This window comes from Dromiciops gliroides, chromosome 2 (assembly GCF_019393635.1).
Source record: "Dromiciops gliroides isolate mDroGli1 chromosome 2, mDroGli1.pri, whole genome shotgun sequence".
Lineage (NCBI taxonomy): Eukaryota > Metazoa > Chordata > Mammalia > Microbiotheria > Microbiotheriidae > Dromiciops > Dromiciops gliroides.
Window position 1 is genome coordinate 258,173,255 of NC_057862.1, and position 21,063 is coordinate 258,194,317.

General features: G+C 34.5%; 1 protein-coding gene across 17 annotated transcripts in view; it reads left to right on the forward strand.

Annotated features, from left to right (window-relative positions):
* GPHN (gephyrin) overlaps window positions 1-21,063 on the forward strand; it is a 757,220-nt gene that overhangs the window by 516,760 nt on the left and 219,397 nt on the right. For 6 of the 17 annotated variants that reach the window (XM_043986983.1, XM_043986980.1, XM_043986998.1 and 3 more), the window contains 2 exons: window positions 1,007-1,063; window positions 3,296-3,367. The exons of 4 other annotated variants lie outside the window; for them this stretch is intronic. In XM_043986983.1, coding sequence (XP_043842918.1) covers window positions 1,007-1,063; window positions 3,296-3,367 — 129 coding nt within the window. Of the gene's footprint in view, window positions 1-1,006; window positions 1,064-3,295; window positions 3,368-10,287; window positions 10,330-21,063 lie in introns of all 17 variants that reach the window. 7 more of the 17 variants (XM_043986984.1, XM_043986987.1, XM_043986993.1 and 4 more) reach the window with 3 other exon arrangements.

A 21,063-nucleotide genomic window follows, 5' to 3' on the forward strand; every position in this document is an offset into this window, starting at 1 on the left:
CCAGTTGTGACAGCACAGCCATAAAAATTATTATTAATCTGGTTCGGCCTTAATCTGGAATTTAGTACCAACCTCTGAAACTTCCTGCCTTTTCCTTATTAGCTAGGATAGTTGTTTGTTTTTAGCAATGCTTCAGATCAGAATACCAATAAAAATTAAAGGATTCCTATTTGATGTAATACATTTAAGACTTTGTGCTCAGGGTTTGTTTGTTTTTTTATGTTTCAGTAATGATGTGTGAAGAGTAGCAATTTAATTTGCTTTTCACACACTCCTTTAATCTGATAGAAAAAAAGATTGTTTCACATGGAAGAAAATTAACTGAACTAGCAAGGAAGATTTAAGGGAGTGATTATATCTAATGTTGGTCTGGCATTAAAATTTTCTAGTCGGGCAGCACAATTGTTTAATTGGGAAACTTAATGGCAGCTGAAAAACCTTAGTGCTTGTGTTAGCAAGCTGGAGTGATATACTATATTACCTACTTGTCAGGACTGACTTTCTACTTAAAGGACCCTTGTGTTTCTAATAATGCAATTGATGCTTTCTGACGTGTTAACCTTGGAACAGGAGACTAATGCATTGAGCATAGTCAATGGAAGATTTTATTCTTGATAGATGTGTTAGTATTTCCTTGTTTTCTGTAAGCCAACTCCACATGTAATGCTTCATCAAGTCCTGCCACAACAGAAGTCCCCAGCTAGCCAGAAGGAAGTGTTTCTTTCCCAGTGTAGAAGGGCATTGAGTGAATTCAGCTTCTAAAGCCAAGGCTCCCAAATCATTACCATACTATAAGCAGCCAAGAGCTAATCTAGGGCACAGCTGTTTCAGAGAGCATGCAACCTCTACATTAGCCAAAAGTCAAATTTCTTCTAGCCTTTCAAAGGGGTCCCTCAAAGAGTCAACTGATGTCTTTGCATGTATTGCTAACTAATGTGTAGAAATTCTTTTAAGTTCACTTTTTCTTTATTCTTCTGTCTTTTTTACCCATCTTCCCTCATTGTAGCAAATTAGACGGCCGGATGAAAGCAAAGGAGTTGCTAGTAGAGTTGGATCCCTCAAAGTAAATATGTTTCTAACATTTTGGGGCAAAATTTTGTCGATAGCCTACACTTCCTTCTTCCTTTTTGGGAGGGTGGGATGGGTGGGAGGGGGCTTTTTCCATTTTCCACCATCCCATTTGTTTGTTTGTTTTTTAATTTCAATAATTTTATTGGCTGTTGGGTCATATTATTTTTTGTTTCAGCTACACATAAGAGCAACCAGCTGAAGGCAAGCCACCAAATAACTAGCTTTGAAATGGCACCACAAACAAAACGGAGCAACAGCCTCCTTCAAGGTGCCTCTGATTTGGGGCTCTAGATTAAACCGTTCCTCTGATTGATGTCACTGTATGTTTAAGTGCCTGTTACACAGAAAACTGATCAATTCATTTTCAGAACATGTTCTCCCCCATTTTCTTTCTTGGTAAAAAGTAATTCAATGTTTTCATGCTCTTGCTAATTGTAGTTCTTTTCCACAATTATTTTAAGGGTAAAGAGCTTCATTTAATATTTTTATGCATAGTAAACCAAGAAAAAGGGGTAATTTATGACACCAATAAGAATCGTTTCACCATTTAGCTTATAGTTTTTAAACATGTTACTACCCCTTTTATTTGAATCTTTTTAAATATAGTATTTGTAGTAGTCAACAAAAACAGTCACTTCAAAACTGTTAACCATTTGGGTGTGATCTTTTAATAGGCAACTTAAAATTTCTGATCTAATGGTACAATTTTGCCAAACCCTTCCCTTTCAATTTGGTTGATTGATATCAGGCACTCACCACTCTACCATCTAGACTTGGTACAAAAGCAAAAAAATTTCTCATCCTTAAGAAACACTTCCCAAGGTAGCCAAGAGTCACTTCCACTGCTGCCACCAAAAAATTTAAGTAATGACTTTGCAGAATTTAAAATGTGCATAAAAAACATACATTTCAAAGAATCAAACTCTACTCTCTGCCCTGCCCCCATTTGCTCTTACAATATGTGTTGTTTATCAGTTTAGTCCAAATACCCGAATAATCCACCATACTGAAACTGTAATGACAAAATCCAAAAGCCACCTTGTAGCCTAATTTTAAGCCATTTCAGTATTTCACCTTTTTCTCCCCTCACCTTATTTCCTTTAGCAATTTAAGAAACACTAATTTCTGCACCCTACCCTTTCCCTGCCTTCTTAGTTTGATTTTCATTTAATTTTTCTTTTAATTTCCTTTTTAGTATGTGTGTGTGTGTGCGTCTCCTTTGTTCCAGGACAAGCCATCCTCTTTGTTCTCTAACACTGCTATACAGCGGGCAACTCTTTTTGTGAAAATGTTATTTCACCGAGCACAAATAGTGGGGATGGGAATGTTTAATTATAACATATTTCAGAAAAAACAAAACCATTTAAAACAATTCCATTAGAAAAAATGGAAGTTTGTGCGTCACAGTGATGCACTGAGAACATTCCTCACTGTCTATCTGTGAGGTTTCTATTTTTTTTTTTCTTTTTTTGGGGAGAAATTGAGCCAATATAAACTTTTATCTTGGCTCACTCCTAAAATTTAAATGAAGAAATACAGTGTATGTATGAGAGACCTTTATTGAAATTACTGATGGTGATATGATGAGATTTCATGGAAGGGAAAGATAGCATCAATAGTTACACAGCATCCACTGTATGCTGAATTGTGTGTGTGTGTGTGTGTAATTCTGGTTTCAGCTTTTGAATGTATTGGACACCAATTTATAAGTGTATGTTTCTGATATTCATGTATATACAGTGTGAACGTGTATATACATATATATGTATTTGACAACAAAAGATGTAGGGTCCAATCAATTTATCATTTTAATATGGGTGTGCCTTATCTACAATGGTATGTTTTGAAAGGAAAGGCAAAGTTTTGCAACACTCAAAAATCTTCATCTTCTCCCTCTTAAAAAAAAAAAAAACAACAACAGCAAATTTAAAAGAGTAAGTACCTGGGAAATTATTTTGCCAGTTATTATATTTATTTCCCTTTCATTGCTCATGGGGGAATAGCTTCTCATAATTAAACAAAATAAAATGTTGATCTCCAAATTATTGGTTTACTAAGCATGTATGCTTGTGTTGTACAAAAGAACTTTGATGTCATGAAATGTTTTGCCAAAGGCAGTGAGAAATGTGTAATACTGTGATCTTATCTTGAAAAGAAAAGAAAAAGAAAAAATGCAAATAGAACAAGTTGCTTTTTCAATTCATTTTCTGATGTTTACATGTAGCTCCATCGAAAGCTGGAGGAGCTCAGAGATCACCTAGAAGGCAATGTGAAAGGATACTCTCTCAGAGTAAATGTACGATTTCACTCGGTGATTTTTTTTCTAAACTTCCGCTGGCTGGTAACACCAAATCTAATTGGTTTGTCCTTTCATCTCCATCTTTTTCCTTTCTCTCTCTTTCTCTCTCTCTCTTTCTTTCTTTTATAGCTGGGGTTTCATGCTAACATATATGAGATAAAGACAAAATTGTCAGGATTTAAAAGAATCCTTATACCACACTGACCAATACTGGGCTTGGTTTGATAACTTTTAGAACAATTGCTACATAAAAATTCCCTGCTCAAACTCAAATTTCTTCCTATAAACAATTATTTAACTTGCTGGGAATCATTTTTTATGAGACTTCATTTTGAAGCTTTTCCATCAAACTATCTTCCACCTCTCATTAAAAAAATATTAAGCAGAATTTTCGATTATGGGCTGGTTCAGGCAAATGAAGCCTTGATGCTTCTCAAGCTTGGTCTGTGTGGGAGATTAATGTGCTCCATGTCAATCATTAGGAAAACTAATCGGTGCCAGGGTGAGATCATAGGTAAATTGGCAAAAGGATTATTCTGTGATCCAATATAATTAGTTAACAAACATCTCAATTCATATATTTAAAAAATATTTCTGAGGTGTTCTTCAATTTAAAATAACCAAATCTAAATGAAGTAATTATATCTTAAACAGACTCATGAAGCATTATAAAAATGTTTGAGATAATATAGTACTGTGCCTAAAACATCATTTGCGAGGAAGTTGGCCACAAAGCAAAGCACACTTTGGGTATTTAATTTTTCACATTGCATCTACTAGCTCTAATACATCTTTTGTACAAGGCATATTTTTCATGACAATAAAGTTGGATGTTAGGATCCAGACACTAATTGTTTATGAGCTTTTTGGCATACTTGGTCCTTCCCCTCAACTTGTGATTTTTATTAGAAATATATCAAACTTCTCAGCTCACATTTTTTAGAATAATTTTGATATATCCTGTAATTAAAAATAGGGTATTCTTTTAAATAATGTATGTATGGTGTGGATTTATAGAGGCTGCATACTGTAGTTCATAGAAAAGTCAGGAAGACCTGGATTCAAATCCTACTTCTGCCACATATTAACTGTTTGACTCTGAGTATATCACTCGACCTCTTAGTGCTCTGGGCAACTCTCAAGTACCACATGTTGCAGAAAAGGTACCAATCTGAATTGGCAGTTGTTTCCTCACCCAGAAATTCTCTATCTTAATGAAATTGCAGGTCTAGTTCCTATCCCTGTGAAATGGATTTAGCAGACAAAAGTATGATATACTACAGTAAAATATGTATAAATCTTTTCACCCTGACCTCTATTCCTGGAGCTTCAAAGAATGGCACCTGTGAATCTTAGTTCTTGATTTTACTTCCCCCATTGATTGTTACTACTAACATATCATAGTTTCATAACAGTTTTGAAACAGTCAAAATGGAATCAAATATAATGGTGGTCTCCTTGTTTCATTGGATTATTTAATCTAGCTTCCAAATAGATAAGAAAGTCATGTACTTTTCCATTCGAGAACTCTGAATCCGTATCTTTGAAGCATATATTTCAAAAGACTTTTAGCTATATGAATAATTAATCCAAGGGCATTAGTTAAGAAAGTTTCATCTTTTCACTTCATTCTACTGAACCAGAACTTGGAGAACTTTGTCTTCTAAGAAAATTCCACAAGTCTACCAGGTCCTCCATACCTCAGCCACACCTGTACCCTATTAGCAAACATTAGCATAAATGTATTCCCTTTTACATCAGTCTTATCAGTGCATATAAACATATCAGAAGTATTATGCTATAGTGAAATTTTAAGAACATGAATTTACTTGTTTTTAATATTATACCTTCTTTATAAGAGGTGTGAAAATAGTATCATTCTTTTTCCCCTCAGGGAAAAGAAAGTCCATGGAGAGAATTATTCTTAGATAAAGAATCAAAACAAAAATATTTTCTGCTTCCTAGTTCTGTTATCAGCAGTCATCAGATTATGACATCATCTCTAGATTTCTCTTCATTTCACCAGTTGTGTTACTTAATGTTTGCTTATAAAACCATCTTCATCTTTTTTGACACTTCATTAGGCAGCACTGTGCCCAAGTTTCCATATGAAGGGACATTAAATATTAGATGTTTCCAACCATAAATGCCCTATATAGACTAGCATATAGAAAAGTAAATATTAAAATGCAACCTGTTGCCTCCAACAGATAGCTTTCCTTTTAAATTCAATACAAAGACAGTTGCAAATTGCATGGGTAATCCAGGCTCCTTCATTTCTGTTTTATTCATCTTGCCCTAAAACCCCTTTAGAGGTAGTATTTTTGATGAATATGTGGCTTTCAGGCAGAACAAAGCATGCACAAATTGATTCAGATTACTTCTCATTAGTGGAGTCCCTTGAAATTAAGTTTTTATTAGTACTTACTTTTCCAAAGTTAAGTTGGCACATAACAGCTGTTTCATTTTTTCATAGAGGACTAGATTTATTACAGTGGCCATATATGACTAGCATTATTCTGGATTCTATGTATTTAAAGAAATACTCAGTAAGACAGGAAATTCAGAACAAATGGGTTTGATTTGTCACTTCTTTCTTTTTTGTGTTAGGTGAGGGAAATGAGAGAGAAGTCTCTTTTCTTTATGCCAGTTTGTTAGAAATAATTTGACTAAAATCCTGACAGTTTCTCACCTAACAGTTTCTAGAATACTCTTATCTTGTATTGGGGAAAGGGGGAAGGAAAGGATAGGGAATAGAATTTTCCTTAATGAAATCATTGGAACTGTCATATTTCTTCCTTTATAGGTTCTTCTTTATGGACAAACAAGATTATTGGGACTCTATAATTCAGCCAAACAATACCATGTGCATTACCTTTTTCTGTACACTTCAAAAAATGAAAGCATATTGAACATGACTTAATTTTAGTCATTTTCTTTAAGTCTCATAAAAGGGACAACATTCTTTGACACCAAAGTGCTTGAATATCATCTGTCTAATTTTACAGTTGAAAAAATAATTCCAGATTCTTGAAATGAATGTGCAATAAGGTACATAACTACAGGAAAATATCCCCAGTAGAGAAAAAAAATAATTCCCCTTTATATAAAAAACAGACATAATTAGGAGAATAATAAAAAAACTACTATAGATGCCAAGGAAATATAAAAATGTTGAAAGAATTAGAATGAAATTGAATTTAGATAAAGGTAATAATCTGATTGAGAAACATTAATGTCATATAGATTTGTCAAATGAGAATTGATTGGTTAGAAAAGTCAAGCCATAAAGATTTGGGGTATAATTATTAACACAGAGATAGATAAATACACAATTTAAAAAAGGAAGAGGCTTCTGCTAGATCATATATAAGATGAGGAAATGGAACATTTTGTACTTTCTTTTATTTTCTTCATTCTGTATGACTTGCTAAGATTCCATCGTGTTACAAATAATTCACTCTTGGCTGAAGGTATTTAGTAATAAGTTTTTTGTTGTTGTTGTTTTTAACTAAAAACAACATCAAGGGAGTTTTGTGAAGACAAATAATTGAAACTTAAGTGAAATTTAGGAAATAATTATTATGTGTCAGGACTCTGATAATTGTTTATCGCTTACTCTATTAATAACAACAAAGAGGAGAAATTATTTTAGCTTAATAAAAGGAGTTATAGCTTGAAACAAGAACAGATTCATCATAGATATTAAGGGAAAATTAGAGTTAAGTCAGAGTGGCACAATTTGCCAGTGTACATATTTTTGAAGAATAATTTTAAATGTTTAGGAATGGACTTATAGAAAGATCTGGTTGCAGGCTTTATTTGGAGGATAATTCAGTAGTACTGCAGGTGATTTGTTAATTCACCCTAGAATTTTATTTGTTATTTAATTTAGAGGTTTTTAATCTAGTATAGTTATATGATTCCATGTTACGTACTGATGTCCAAGCAGCTATTGTCTGCATTTATGAACACTATTCATGTGGTTTGGGTTTCTTTATCATATGTTTGCATAAACTACAAGTGTAGATTATTGTACTAAATTGTCTAACACTAAAATGATTGTGAATAGAACTAGTGAAATCACCTTCCTTCCATAATCCAGAGCTTTAAAAACAAAATTACTCATTGAGTGGGATATGTTCTGATCAGTCATGCCTGGAGATTAACATTTAGATTTGTTAACCTGTCTATGTGATTATATATTTTTTGTCTTTCCTTTTTCCACCATTTTGCCCCCTAAACATGAAATTAGCCTTATAGTGTTCATCTATTTATTCTATGTTATTGGAGTCCCATTTAGAGTTTTCCATCAAGTCAAGAATGTAAAAATAAATTATTTTTCTAGTCACTAATTTAAAGAGCCAGTCATTAGGCCAGTGATTAAGTTAATATATATTTTGTTTATAAGTACTTTTTGTTTTATGCATTGAATATTTTGTTTATTATTGAATTCTTTTATGATAAAGAAAGCTGTTTCCCCTAAGGAAACATCTGTTTCTCTTTTGAATTCCTCTAAATTCTTCATTATGACTTCATCAGAAATCATAATCCTTTATTTATGACAATTGCTACTATCAAAAATAGAACATAATGAGAACATATAAATGTATCATAGTTTAATACATGCACCTGAAAAGGTATCAAGGCGCCTCTATTGGAAAATATCACAGTTTGATTGAGGAAGTAGGAGCAATTGTAACATTGCAGCTTAATTGTACAGGAAATACAAAGTGTTATTCTTGGTGGAAATCCTTCCACAGCACTATTTGCCTGACCTTCCACATTTTTCATGCAATCTTAAAATGCCTCTTAATTCTTGCATTGTGTTACTCTTATTTTTAATGAGCCTTTTTATTGGATTATTAGAGTATTCTGTTTGATTTCAAATATATGAAAAGAGACAGCATGGTATAATGGTTTCAGTCAGGGGAGGCCGGGGTTGAAGTCCTACCTCTAACACCAACAGGCTGTTGCCCTAGGGTAACTCAACTTCTCATTGCCCTGGGCAACTCTCCAAGAGTATAAATTGCAGTTGCCGAAAAGGACAGTTGCTGATCTACATTGGTTTTGGGGTGAGGGTAAGGAGTAAGGCCTTTAGCAGTGATCCCTATACTAATTAAATCCCAAGTATGGACCAAATACCTCAATCTCAATCTTTGTTATCAATATAAATAGTTTTTATTTAGCATCATGAGTGCCCTAATAGGAAGTATATAAATATGTTTGATGAATGAATGTTGGGTTTGACTCATTAGAATACTAACAACCCTACTGTTTTTCACAAATAAATAGAATCCCCTGAATGTTTACAATTATTCAACATGACTTTGAGATGTAATAATCATACTTTTATGCAAAATGACAAAATTATTTTTACTCTGTAATTAGGAACAGTAAATTCACATCCAGAACTCATAAAACCACTTACAATAATGACATTTTCCTAAACCAGCATTCCATATGCTGGTACTTCTGTAGAGGTGTTTGTTGCTCACAGAGCCAAATTTTTTTTCTTAGAACTGACTTTAATACAATGAAAGATAATACAGTATCTCTTTGACAAGCAAATTTCCTTAGTAACAGAAAATGGAGTAGAGAAATACCAAAACTGGAGTGCTATTAGCTAAACTGTTTTTAATAATAATTTTCAAATTTTTCTGTCTTCTATTAGCCCTTGAGATAGTGAAGACAGGGACAGAACAATTGGAGAGAGAGCAATGATTTAGAGATATTATAGTCATGGTTTTCTGCAAAATGACAAAATTCATCTTATCCTGAAGTTGCCTTATAATAAATAGATATATGGCTTTGTTAAAAAGACATCAATTGTCACTATATTTTTAAAAAGGTAAAAAGTACTTCCCCAAGCCATCAAATAACAATGACATTATCAGAATTCCTTTGCTTGGGATTATGTTTACATTTGTTACAGCCTCTCACCATCATATAAAAGTTCTGAATTAATCTACCTAATACCCACTGAGCTTTCTCCTACATATCTCACCCTTCCAAGGTTGGAGAGAAAGGACAGAATCAGTTAATCATATTTCCAACTCCCTAGTAGAAATTACTTGCTTCATTATTTCTCCTCTATTGTCATTCCTTCTCCTACATATGCATTTGGGATTGTTATTCCAAATTTGTAGCTAGGAGATTGCAAACATTCTTTTTATAAAAGAAAAAAAAGTTCTAGTTGTGTCTGCCTTCATTAAAATTGAAATCATGTGACAATGAAACACATAATTTAAATGAAGGACAAAACAGAGCCCTTGGTTTTGAACTTGGAATGGATTCAAAATTATAGAATCCATTAAACATGGCTTAATGAAAATGAAGAAAAGCAAGATGGGTCTGGTAAGGAAGCTTTTTGTGTTCAAATTATAAATCTGTTTGAAAATATGTGTGTGCAGTGATGTTGCCATTGGGTGGTATTTTTTCTTATAAATTTGGAAGTTCACTAATCGTGAGAATGGGCAAGTTGGAGGAAGACAAAAGATCAGAATGTGCTGGTTTGGGCATCCTAGGAAGAGGATGGTATTAAGATATTCAAGAGTCACTCAATAAATAATTTGGAATGTGATTTTGAACTAATAATTATCAGTGTGACATAGCAGGAAAAAGCAATCCCAATGTGCTATATTGCCCAAATAAATACAATTCCACCAGGTTCTGGGTAGAGGAAAACTATCCCCTTTAATTCATTTTACTTATTTTTTTAGCCAGGTATTTTCAAGAAAAGATTCCACTTCAGATGGCTTGAGGCCTGGGATATTTTCAAACTAAAATGTCTTTTTATAACAACTACCGAAATCCCTGGCTAATGTGTTGGTGTTGGAACCATCTAAACTTCTGAGACCCTTACTATGCCATCTTTCCTTTTTAACAGTGTTTTCTTTTCCTCACTGCACAACCAGGCTCGGCTTCCCTCGTGCTCATCTACCTATAGTGTTTCTGAGGTATATTCTGCACGTGTTTTATTACACAGTCAACAACATGCTCGCCCTCACCATTTTGTTTTGGTTTTTTCAATTTTATTTTCCTTTTGCCTTAATTTATTTTGCCTTGCACTTTGCACAACCTGCCTGGAAAGGGAGGGAGAACCAAAACAGAGCCATCTCTTGGGGGGGGGGGGTAGAGGGAGGGAGCATATAGGATGGTCTCATCTAACACACCACCTCAGGGTCCAGTTTGACTTTTTTGGGCCATTTTATCACTCTAAGACCACTAAAATTTGAAAACTAAAATATATGTCTGTACTGTTACTACCATGTAAAACCCTCCCAATGTTGCTTTAAATAAGGTCACTTATTACTAAGGGAGGCAATATAGAATGAGTAGTGGCAGGAGAGCCAGATCTAGAGCCAGAAGACTAGATTCAAATCCTGGTTCTGCCTGCTTACTCTCTGTGTGACCTGGAGCAAGCCACTTAACCTCTTTGAGTCTCAGCTGTCCTATTTGTAAAGTGAGAGGGGTGGACAAAACAACCTCTAAGTCCCCTTTCTGTTCTAAGTGTATATTCTTGTAGCAGAGATTCCAGGTTGTAGACTTGTGTAGTTTTGTTGATTCTCCCTCTCTACCCACACAGTTGAAACATAGGATTCTAAAATTCATTGTTAAATAAAAGGTTTAAAGTGGAAATTACCATTTCTTCCTCTTTTTCAAGAGAGAATAGCAAAGATTTGCTGCCATTTTTCCTTAAATCACAGTAAAACCAATTCACTTATTCAACAAAGCCATTTTTCTGGTCCATTTGTTGTACCAAGATTCTTCCAATCAAGAAAGGCCTACCACCCATTAGATAGATTCTGGCTCTTTTAATAAAATACTTTAGATTGAGATTTGACCTATTCTCTTCCTGTTATATTCTCATTCCTGTTATATTCCTCAATAGTATAAATAGGTTTGCTTCTTTCTCTAAAAGGATTAATTGAAATCTCATCACCAGACTTTCAATAACCTTTTGATCCCATTTTTCAAAGCAAAAACTCTGGTAAGTAATAGAAAAATAAGAACATATTTAGCTCAAAATGTGATTAGAAAAGTTTCTTTTAACATCAGCCTGGGAATTTTTAAATATTAGCTTCTGATTCTACAGACATAGGAGATTTTTACTCATGTTAACTCTACGCACTACTAAGTTCTTACTATGGAAATGTTTCATAGGCTAGTTATAACACACATAAACATACACGCTACAGTTTTATCAGATTTCGGGTAAAATTTTCAGAACTAGCATGTAGAAAATCATTTTTTGACTTGTAAATTGAAGAAACCAGATCTGAAAGCAATTAAGAAGGAATGAACCTAGAGTCTTATTACTGTCTTTTAACTTGCAAATTGAAGAAGCCAGATCTGAAAACAATTAGAAGGGTCTAAAACTAGTATCTTTCATTTGTGGTATTTATTGAGTCATTCTAATTATTGCCATTTTTATTTGCAAGTTATACCTTTCTTAGATTTTTTTTCTTAGAATTGGCTTTGAGCAGAATTAATTTTCATTGACCCTAATCTTTGTAGAGAAAAGGAAAATCATGTGAGGAAAATGAATAAATAATGACTTCAGTCAAGAACCTTGATAGAGAAGTTTGATACCATCTCATCACTGCATTTTTCACAGGACACTTCATTTCGTAATTTGCCCCTGATGTAAGTTCTCAATGTAAAAAATAAATAACTTTTTTCACCCTGTCACCTCATCTCAGCAATTTACCATTTCCTAGTATAAGAGGTACAGCAGTGGTACCATCTACAATAACCCATAGCATGCTCAGGATATTACTTTCTCTACGATGGAATATATAGGAGATATCTCAGGTTGTAATGTGGAACTGATCTCTGGGGCATTACTGTTGACAAGGTATTTGTTCCAAGGCACTCAGCACCTGACTATACTATAATGGTCTCTGAATTTAATTTATCCTATTTAGTTTTATTTTATGATGATACAGGGACTTTACTAATTTGTCATGAGAGAGTTTTTCTTTCACCTATCCTTTTTTTCTATTAAAACCCATGAAACTATAGAATGTAGACTTCACAGGTGCTACTTATATTTAATTTGTAATGCTTTTGTAACTAGGGACCTCAATAAATAGTTCAGAGATTCCCAAAGTCTAATATTCATTGGACAAAAGCAAGAGCAGGAGTTAAAATTTCAGAAATGTCTTTCATCAAATTGCACAAAATGTCTTAAGCACATAAATCTTCTAGTTCAAAAAACCTTAGCCTAAAAATAATATAAATAAAATCTACCAATTCAACAAAATTTTGTTTTGTGCAAGTCATATATTTAATGATGAAAAACTATAGTTTTTGGTCTCAAGGAACTTATATTCTACTGGAAGGATAAAATGTAAACAAAAATAACTATAATACATTTTGCAGTGTGTCAAGTGCATAGGAGAAGGATGGGAGGGATTAACTGGAGCTTCATGAAGGAGATGGTATCTGAACTGGGTACTTGAAAAGGATAAATTTAGAGAGAATTTGTCCCAGATTCTTCTCCAAATACACAAAATCATTTTTTTAATAAGTCAAATGAGCATATATATTATGAAAAATGTATATTACATGCTTACTATGTACAAACTCTGTACTAAATGATGAGAACACAGATACAGAAGAGTAACAGTCCTTCTAATTTTTAAAAAAGACAACACATATAGGGAAGTGGTAGTATCTGAGGAGGGATGTTATGGTTTGGAAAGTCACAGCGATAGTGAGTGAAGCCATAGGGGAATAGACTGCTGCCTTTTTCAGTTTCAACAACATTATCAATTTAAATATATTTTTAGAACTGGAAAGTAGGTGGTGGCAAGGTAAGCCTAGCAGCAGGGCAAATGACAAGAAGATACAAAGTGTGACTAAAGCCAGCCTAGATATAGCACGGTATGAGAAACACTTACCAATTAGGTCAATGCAGGACACTGGATAGGAGTTCCAGAGCTAAAAGTATAAAGTCCTTCAGGACATATTCTCTCCTTTGGAGAGTCTAGATAGAGCATCATAAGAAGATGGATTATAGTACATTTTACCTGGAAAGCAAAATGTTAGAAGGAGATTAATTTGAAGAAAGGTAGATTGGAGCCAAATTTTATGGGGAAGAAACCAGAAGAGTGGGAGAGATTGAAGATACAAGGGTCAGTAGAAATTATTCATGGAAGAAGAAGACCCTAAAGCAGATTAGAGAAGGAAGGGAACAAGGACACAGGTGAAGGACCTTGGCAAGAAGTTTTCCTTCTGAAATTATAGGGATAAAGAAAAGGTTGTATGAGTGGGCATATAAAGAGTTTAAAGAATGGAGAAGGGGAGTTTAAAAATCATATGGAAATGAAAAATTCATATTGAAAAAGGAAAATCACTTTGGGGACTGAGATAATGAGTCAGAGATGAATAAAAAGATTGCCATGAGTTGGAAAGGACCTAATGGGATTGGGGAAGGGGGAAGAGTTTGGAGTGGATTCAGTCAGTGAGTCTTGGTAACTTCTTCCAGTATTGCTTAGCAATTGAAAAACAACTGACATGTCCTTCCTTCCTTCTAAAAGGATTTATTGAGCACCTACTATACTCTATGAAGTCAGATAATATATACATAGTAATTTATAGGGAAGGACACTAACAACTGAAAAGATCAGTATAAGCTAATTATAGAAGGTGTCACTTGAACTGAACTTTGAAGGAAATTAGGAATACTAATAGAACTGAGGAAATAAGCAGTCAACAAGCATTTATTAAGCAACACTGTGCTAAGTTATGGGAATGCAAAAAAATAAAGCAAAGGCAAAAAGAATCCCCTGCTCTCAGGGATCCCTCATTATAAAGGGGAAAACAATGTGGGGGGGGGGAAGCTATGTATATGCAAGATATATACAGGATAGGTGGAAGATAATCTCACAGGAAAGGTTGTTTAGCCACATTCATTATCTAGGAGGTTGAGTAATAAGGACAGGTTGGCAGGCAGTTTTGGGGAGAATGTGTAAACTTTGAAGTCTGAGGAGTTACCCAAAACTAGGTCTGCTCCAAGTGAGTTCATGTTTTCTCTATAGTTAGTCTTATCAGAATGTCCTGTTTGGGCAGTAAATCTCTAAACTAGTAGAGGCCTCCCTTCAAAGTATGATTAGTTAGGCTTATCTTGGCCTTGCCAGCCTAAGGGTCTCTGTGTCTCTCACTTCTAAGGTTACTTTTGGGGGAATTGCCCACTTCCTGTACAAGTGCATTCCAGGCATGCATTTTATGTTCAGGAAAAAAAGAAAACCAGTTCAGCTGGAACAGAGTGCATGAAAGAATGCAGTATTATGAAGTTGTTTTTTAATATAACCCCTTGAACAGAACCTTTGACATTACTTATCTTAATAAATGATTGTGAAGGTGCTAAAAATTCCAGTGATAGTAGAAGCAAAAGTATTTTAAGTTTTTTTCCTCCATATGTCAATAATCTCCCTTAATTTACATCAATGAGAAAGTAAAATAATCTCAGTTTATCATAGTGTTAATGCTTATGTACCGCAATGGCTTTACCTCTTGCATTTGCAAAAAAAAAAAAAAAAATCTTTGCAGAAAAAAAGAATCTGACTGATGGCCAATGATTTACAGTCTGGTAATCTGTAGTTGTCCTTGTTGGGGTCTTACTCAACACTTGCTATGGGATATTGTAATGTAAAAAGCCTCTTTGTAAAATAATGATACTTCAAGAAATACCATTCTCTTTTGTGTTCTTGGATGATTAAAAGACTTCAGTTGTATGTCTTAATATATGATAGAAAAGCCTTCCCATAGTATAGGTGACTGAAGGGACTGGACCTATCGTTTCATTAATATAGTTTCCTAGATAAAGAAACTAACTCCCTGTACTAAAGTCTTCACTTTTTATCTGTCATTCACTTACTTGTATAAGCATGTGTTCTAACTCAAGAAACATAACCTGAGAGGGGACTTCTAATTTTCAAAAATAAAGAAAGGCATCCTTTAACATAGTGTGGGGACCAATTTTTAATTGGGGAGTGCTAGCTAAGCGGCTCGCCGCAATACTGGGGCAAGGAAGGAGACCAGCAGGCTCCCTCAAAACAGAATAAGGTTTATTTTAACAAGAACGAACTTAAAAAAAAAAAAAACACAAACAGGATCAGTAGGATCAAGGGAAAGGAAATAAAATGGGGAAAGGGAAATTATAATACCTGAAAAAATACCACTGCCCAGGAATCAGCTGAAAATATGCAGCAGAACGCCTGTCACTTTCCAGCTTCCACCTAGAATGCCCAATTCTCCTCCCCCAAACCTAGAAACACTCCACACAGCCCCAGCCAATGGGATGGCCGCTCTGACAGTCACATGACTGCCCTCACTAGGCTTCCAATCATTATAATTTTGCCAGGCCCATGTAGGCGTCTTCGAGTGGTGATGATGTGAGGTGCCAGAGCCCTGGCAAGGGCTACAACCAGTGGGTGGAGCACCGTGAAGTTTGCGGAGCCCCAGGCCAGTGCGCACTGAGGCATAAAAACCTCAAATAACAATTAATTCTTTACAATAGTTTGTCATTGCCATTATTTTATAAAGATGGCACCAGTGGGTAAATGTAGCCATACATGTACTTTATCATAGTGGCCCTTTGATTTTGGCTCAGGCCTTAAGAATCACCTTCACATTTGGGGCTCATAAAACAGTATGAAATAAAGATATTGTGTGAATAGTATAATAAAAGAGTCATGCCTTTATGAAGAGGTCAGTCCTTTTAAATCAGATCCAAAAAAAGAAAATTCCTCTGCTAAAGACCTAACTGACCCACTATGTTATATCAATATTCAGTTGCATAGGGTTCATTTTTAAAAGATAATTTAGCATACCGATTTAGAGCTTTCTTTGTTCAGCTGGAACCAGATTTACCCAAATCCCATATGCACTGATAATTATGTTTAAAATTATAATACAAGATGAAATGTGACATGTGCCATAAGAGAGGTATTATTGGAATCTAGAGGACAGAAAGGTTTCTTTTGACTGGAACATCAGGGAAAGCAAAGATGAGGAGAAAAGACAATCCTTTGAGAAGTAAGTAATACCAGTGAATGACAACTAAAGTTGACCTGAATACAGTTCAACTGCATATGAAGGGAGGCAGTGTGTAACATAGCAAAAAACAAAACAAAACTCAAAAACCCCATATGTAGTATTTGGAGTCAGAGGCCCTGTGTTAATAATCCTAGTTCTGCCACTTACTGCCTTTATGACTTGGGGCAAATAAATCATTTAGACTTCCAGCCCTTAGTTTCCTCCTCTGTAAAATGAAGGTGATATTTGTAGTATTTCCATCTCAGAGCTTTTATATTCAGTGAGATAATGTACATAAAACACTTTGAAAACCTTAAAATACTAGGTAAAAGATCATATTATTTCGGTTTTTTTGTTTTTTAGTGAGGCAACTGGGGTTAAGTGACTTGCCCAGGGTCACACAGCTAGTAAGTGTTAAGTGTCTGAGGCCGGATTTGAACTCAGGTACTCCTGACTCCAGGGCCAGTGCTCTATCCACTGCGCCACCTAGCTGCCCCAAGAGATCATATTATTTTGAATCTCCTGTGCATTCTCTCTGTTGTTGCTGAGTCATTTCAGTTGTGCCTGACTCTCTGTGACCCCATTTGGAGTTTTCCTGACAAAGATAATACTGGAGTAGTTTAACATTTCCTTCTCCAGTTCATTTTTTATAGATGAGAAAATTGAGGCAAACTGGGCTAAGTGACTTGCCCAAGGTCACACAACTATCAAGTGTCTGGGGCCAGATTTGAACTCAGCTCCTCCTGACTTCAGGGCTGACACTCTGTCCACTATGCCAACTAGCTTCCTCTCAATTCTATAAACACAATAGATATGAAATATTTGGTAATTAATTATTTTGGTTAGGACTGAGAGCTAAATCTTATAACTGTAAGTTACCTGAGAAGTACAGAATTTTGTCAAGTTTTCTGAAGGACCGGTTGTAGGGCTAAACCAATAGTTTTGATACTCAAGTTATACATACACGTGTAATCCTTACTAATTAACTTCCATGCTACATGACCTCCTACATTAAGCTAATTTTTAGCTAAATTTAAATCGATGGTACAGCCAATGCCAAATACTTTTTCATCCTGGTATCTCAGTAGATCTTAATGCATGTGGGGAGAAAATTCAGGTTGTTGAGTATTCCTCCTCACCCCACTTATGTGGTCCAAGTTCATTACAGTTTTTCAGAGCTTCACAGTTCTGTTTTTCATGTCCCCATAAGAACCTCTTATGAGGTTCCCTTTCAAAGATACTAATCACCAATTTGAGGAAAAACTGAGCTAACCTATCTGGAAATTTTATTCAGATAAATCCACAGTAATTAACACTAAGAAAAGGTAATAACTATGAAATAGAATAAATTGAGGAATATTACTAAGTCACTAGAAAATAATTCCCTGGTGAACTGTGTCTGAAATAGAGACTAAAATCTGACTTGACTGATAACCAAATAGAACATTTGTCTCTTATTAAAGCTATGGAATCTATTACCCAGATACAAAAGGGAAACTGTTGGCTGGTAATTTAAGCAAAAAAGAAGGGTTGATGCATCAATTTCTTGTGACCTTTTTTTGAAAAAATCAATCTGCTTCTCAGAATGAAAATCAATCTTCTTTATCAAAGAAATTTTTAGTCTTTTTTGGGCTGAGCCCCAGAATTCTTTCCTTCCTATGCCCTTATGCTCCACAGGCCAGCATTTTCTCTCCATTATTCTCCTTCTTTCTTAATTAACCCAATTGCCTCTCCTGTCTAAGAAGACAGTGCCAACACACAGCCTTCACAACTTCCAGTAAATTACAGAGGTTTAATGAATACTAAGTAGCTCATGATCATACCTTGTACCGGAAACCTTCTTTGGATTTAATACCACGTTTCTCTTCCCCTTGGATTTGCAGGCATTTTTGAGTTATCACCAATTCTTTTGGAACTCTTAAATACATAGATATATATCTTCCTGACTACCAGCAATGTAAATTTTTCCTACATATCTTTTCCTTGTGCCCACAGGCACATTCATTTGTGTACAATAGAGCTTGCAGACTAGTCTACAGCAAATACAGCTATCAGTTTTCTGTAGTCATCATTCCTATATCTTTCAAAAGCATTTCTTTTCCATAGATAATGTCTCTCTATTTGCTTTCTTTAGGAATTCAGTTCTTTTGATGGAACATTTTTGTTTCCAAATGGCATATTTCTTTGCAGAATTATCATAAATTTCTCTTTAGTCTCTGAATAGAATTTCTTACCAGCCATGTGAGTTTGGGGAGTTGTGATTTAAGACATTTTAAAATCTGAAGTATTTAGAATTGACATAGATTTTCCAAAATAGTAAATCTGACAAGGTTCTTGCCCTATTCTATAATCATTTCTCTTTTATCATAAATGATTAAAATTGAATTTCCACAGTCTTTAAAAATAGATTATATTTATTCCACTGATCCCTTGACTTTTCTAAAGGTCTTTAGAGTTTTATTTTATTTTGATTTTTGCTACTGCCATGGTTAGAAAAATCTCGGTCTTTGACCATGTCTTTTACACATGTTATTTGTTTTTTGTACACTGTAGTGAGATATTTTGTTTGCCCGGTGATTATAGAAGTAGTCAGAAGTCTTAGATATTATCTGTAGTTTCACTGTCAACTTGTTTTAACCTAAGATATCATTACTATACTCTTTTTTTATCCTAGTTCTGCCACATCATTATTTTAAGGAATGTGAAGTAATAAAATTTTTGAGCATTTATTAAGTAAAGTAGTTGTTTTTGCCTTCCTTTTTTTATTATTCTATGTGTCTAATGTTTCTTCCTTTTTCTCTCTGGGCTCCACTTTTCATGTTATCCCTTTGTCTTAGAAAACACTTTGAAGTCTTTAAACCCAAAGACTTGAATCTACTGTCTAATCTATTAAGCAAGTCTATTGATTTAATCTAACCCCCCACTCTTTTATATATGTCCGTTGTTATCTAGAGCTATTCTCTTATAACACCATTCAAGCAATTTTCAATTTTCCATGAGGTGTATGACAAGTTGATTTGTCATTTGGTTGTTTAGAACACACAATACATTTCACCACAAAAACCATGTTTTAAATGCTGATTGGATGTAAATGGTGATTTAGTTCTTAAAAGCTTATTTGATTCATAATGTAGCTAAAATTATACTTTTATTTAGCTACATTGTGAATTAAATTTGTCATCTAACCAACAAATCTAACTAACCTAACTATTTCTAAGGAAAGCTTTCTTCCACATTCTAGCTTAGAACTTGGAATGTTAGGAAGAAGAGTACATCTTTAAGTGGCAATTTCCTTTTCTTTTTTCCTTCTAAGACTTCCTCCTTAGATACAACCCTTTTATAATAAACACTTTTACATACAACACTTTTATAATAAAAATAGATCAGTTCTCTTGCAAACTTTCCCCTTCAACTGAACATTACATTCTTCAGTCAATGGAGAGTCACCAAAGTAAAATTTCTCTGCATGCATACTTTAGTTGAAGGAGCCAGTGTGGTTGTGTTGACTGCCACATGAAGGTGTTCAGGTATTGAGTTCCAGTTTGCTGCTTACAATATCCTGTTTTTTACCTTGAATAGGCTGGAATTTGTTCTTATCAATGCTGACATTATAGAGATGCTTGTTGGAACTAGATACATTAGAGCCACTATGCCTACCTTCCTGTTAACACACACCTTAGGCTTAATTTGTTATGTTCCTCATATGGATAGTTCTGTCACTCAGTCCACCAAGACCTAAATCTTTCATAGGCTATTAAAAGTATTTTCCTCAAATGTCCCATAAAATGACTAGAATTCAGTAGTCACTTGGGATTCACTATCCAGCATCATCACTTCTACATGAGATCCCATGAGTTCCCTTAGGACAGACCCATAAACAACTAACAAAGTTAAGCAAAATATTTTTGAAATCTAAGTTGACTTTTTCCCCTGGTCCTTTCACTGTTGCCCAAAGCCTGTTCATTGTCATTCAACTTCTTTTTTTTTAACTATTTATTTCTTCCAGTTACACATAAAGGTAGTTTTCAACATTCATTTTCATAAGATTTAGAGTTCCAAATTTTTCTCCCTCCCTCTCTCCCTTTCCTCCCCACATCACAAGACAGCAACCAATCTGATATAGGTTATAGATGTACAATCCAAAAGTACTCTTTTTTTTTTTAGTCTGTATTCAATCAATATCAGTTCTTTCTCTAGAGGTGGATAGTATGCTTCATCATTAGACCTTTGGGATTGTCTTAGATCATTGTATTGTTGAGAGTAGTTAAGTCATTTACAATTGCTCATAGAACAATACTGCTGTCACTGCGCACAATGTGCTCCTGGTTCTGCTTGCTTCACTATACATCAGTTCATATGAGTCTTTCCAAGTTTTTCTGAAATCATCCTGCTTGTCATTTCTTATAGCACAATAATATTCCATTACAATAATATACCACAGCTTGTTCAGTCATTCCCCAATTGATGAACATTCCTTCAATTTCTAGTTCTTAGCCATCACAAAGAGTTGCTATATTTTTTGTACATTTTTTTCCCTTTTCTCTTTTTCACAATTACTGTTTCCCTCCATCCTATTCCTTTCCCCTTGATATTTACTCTATCGATCTTCTTTCACCCTATCCCTCCTCAAAATGGATTTGCTTCTG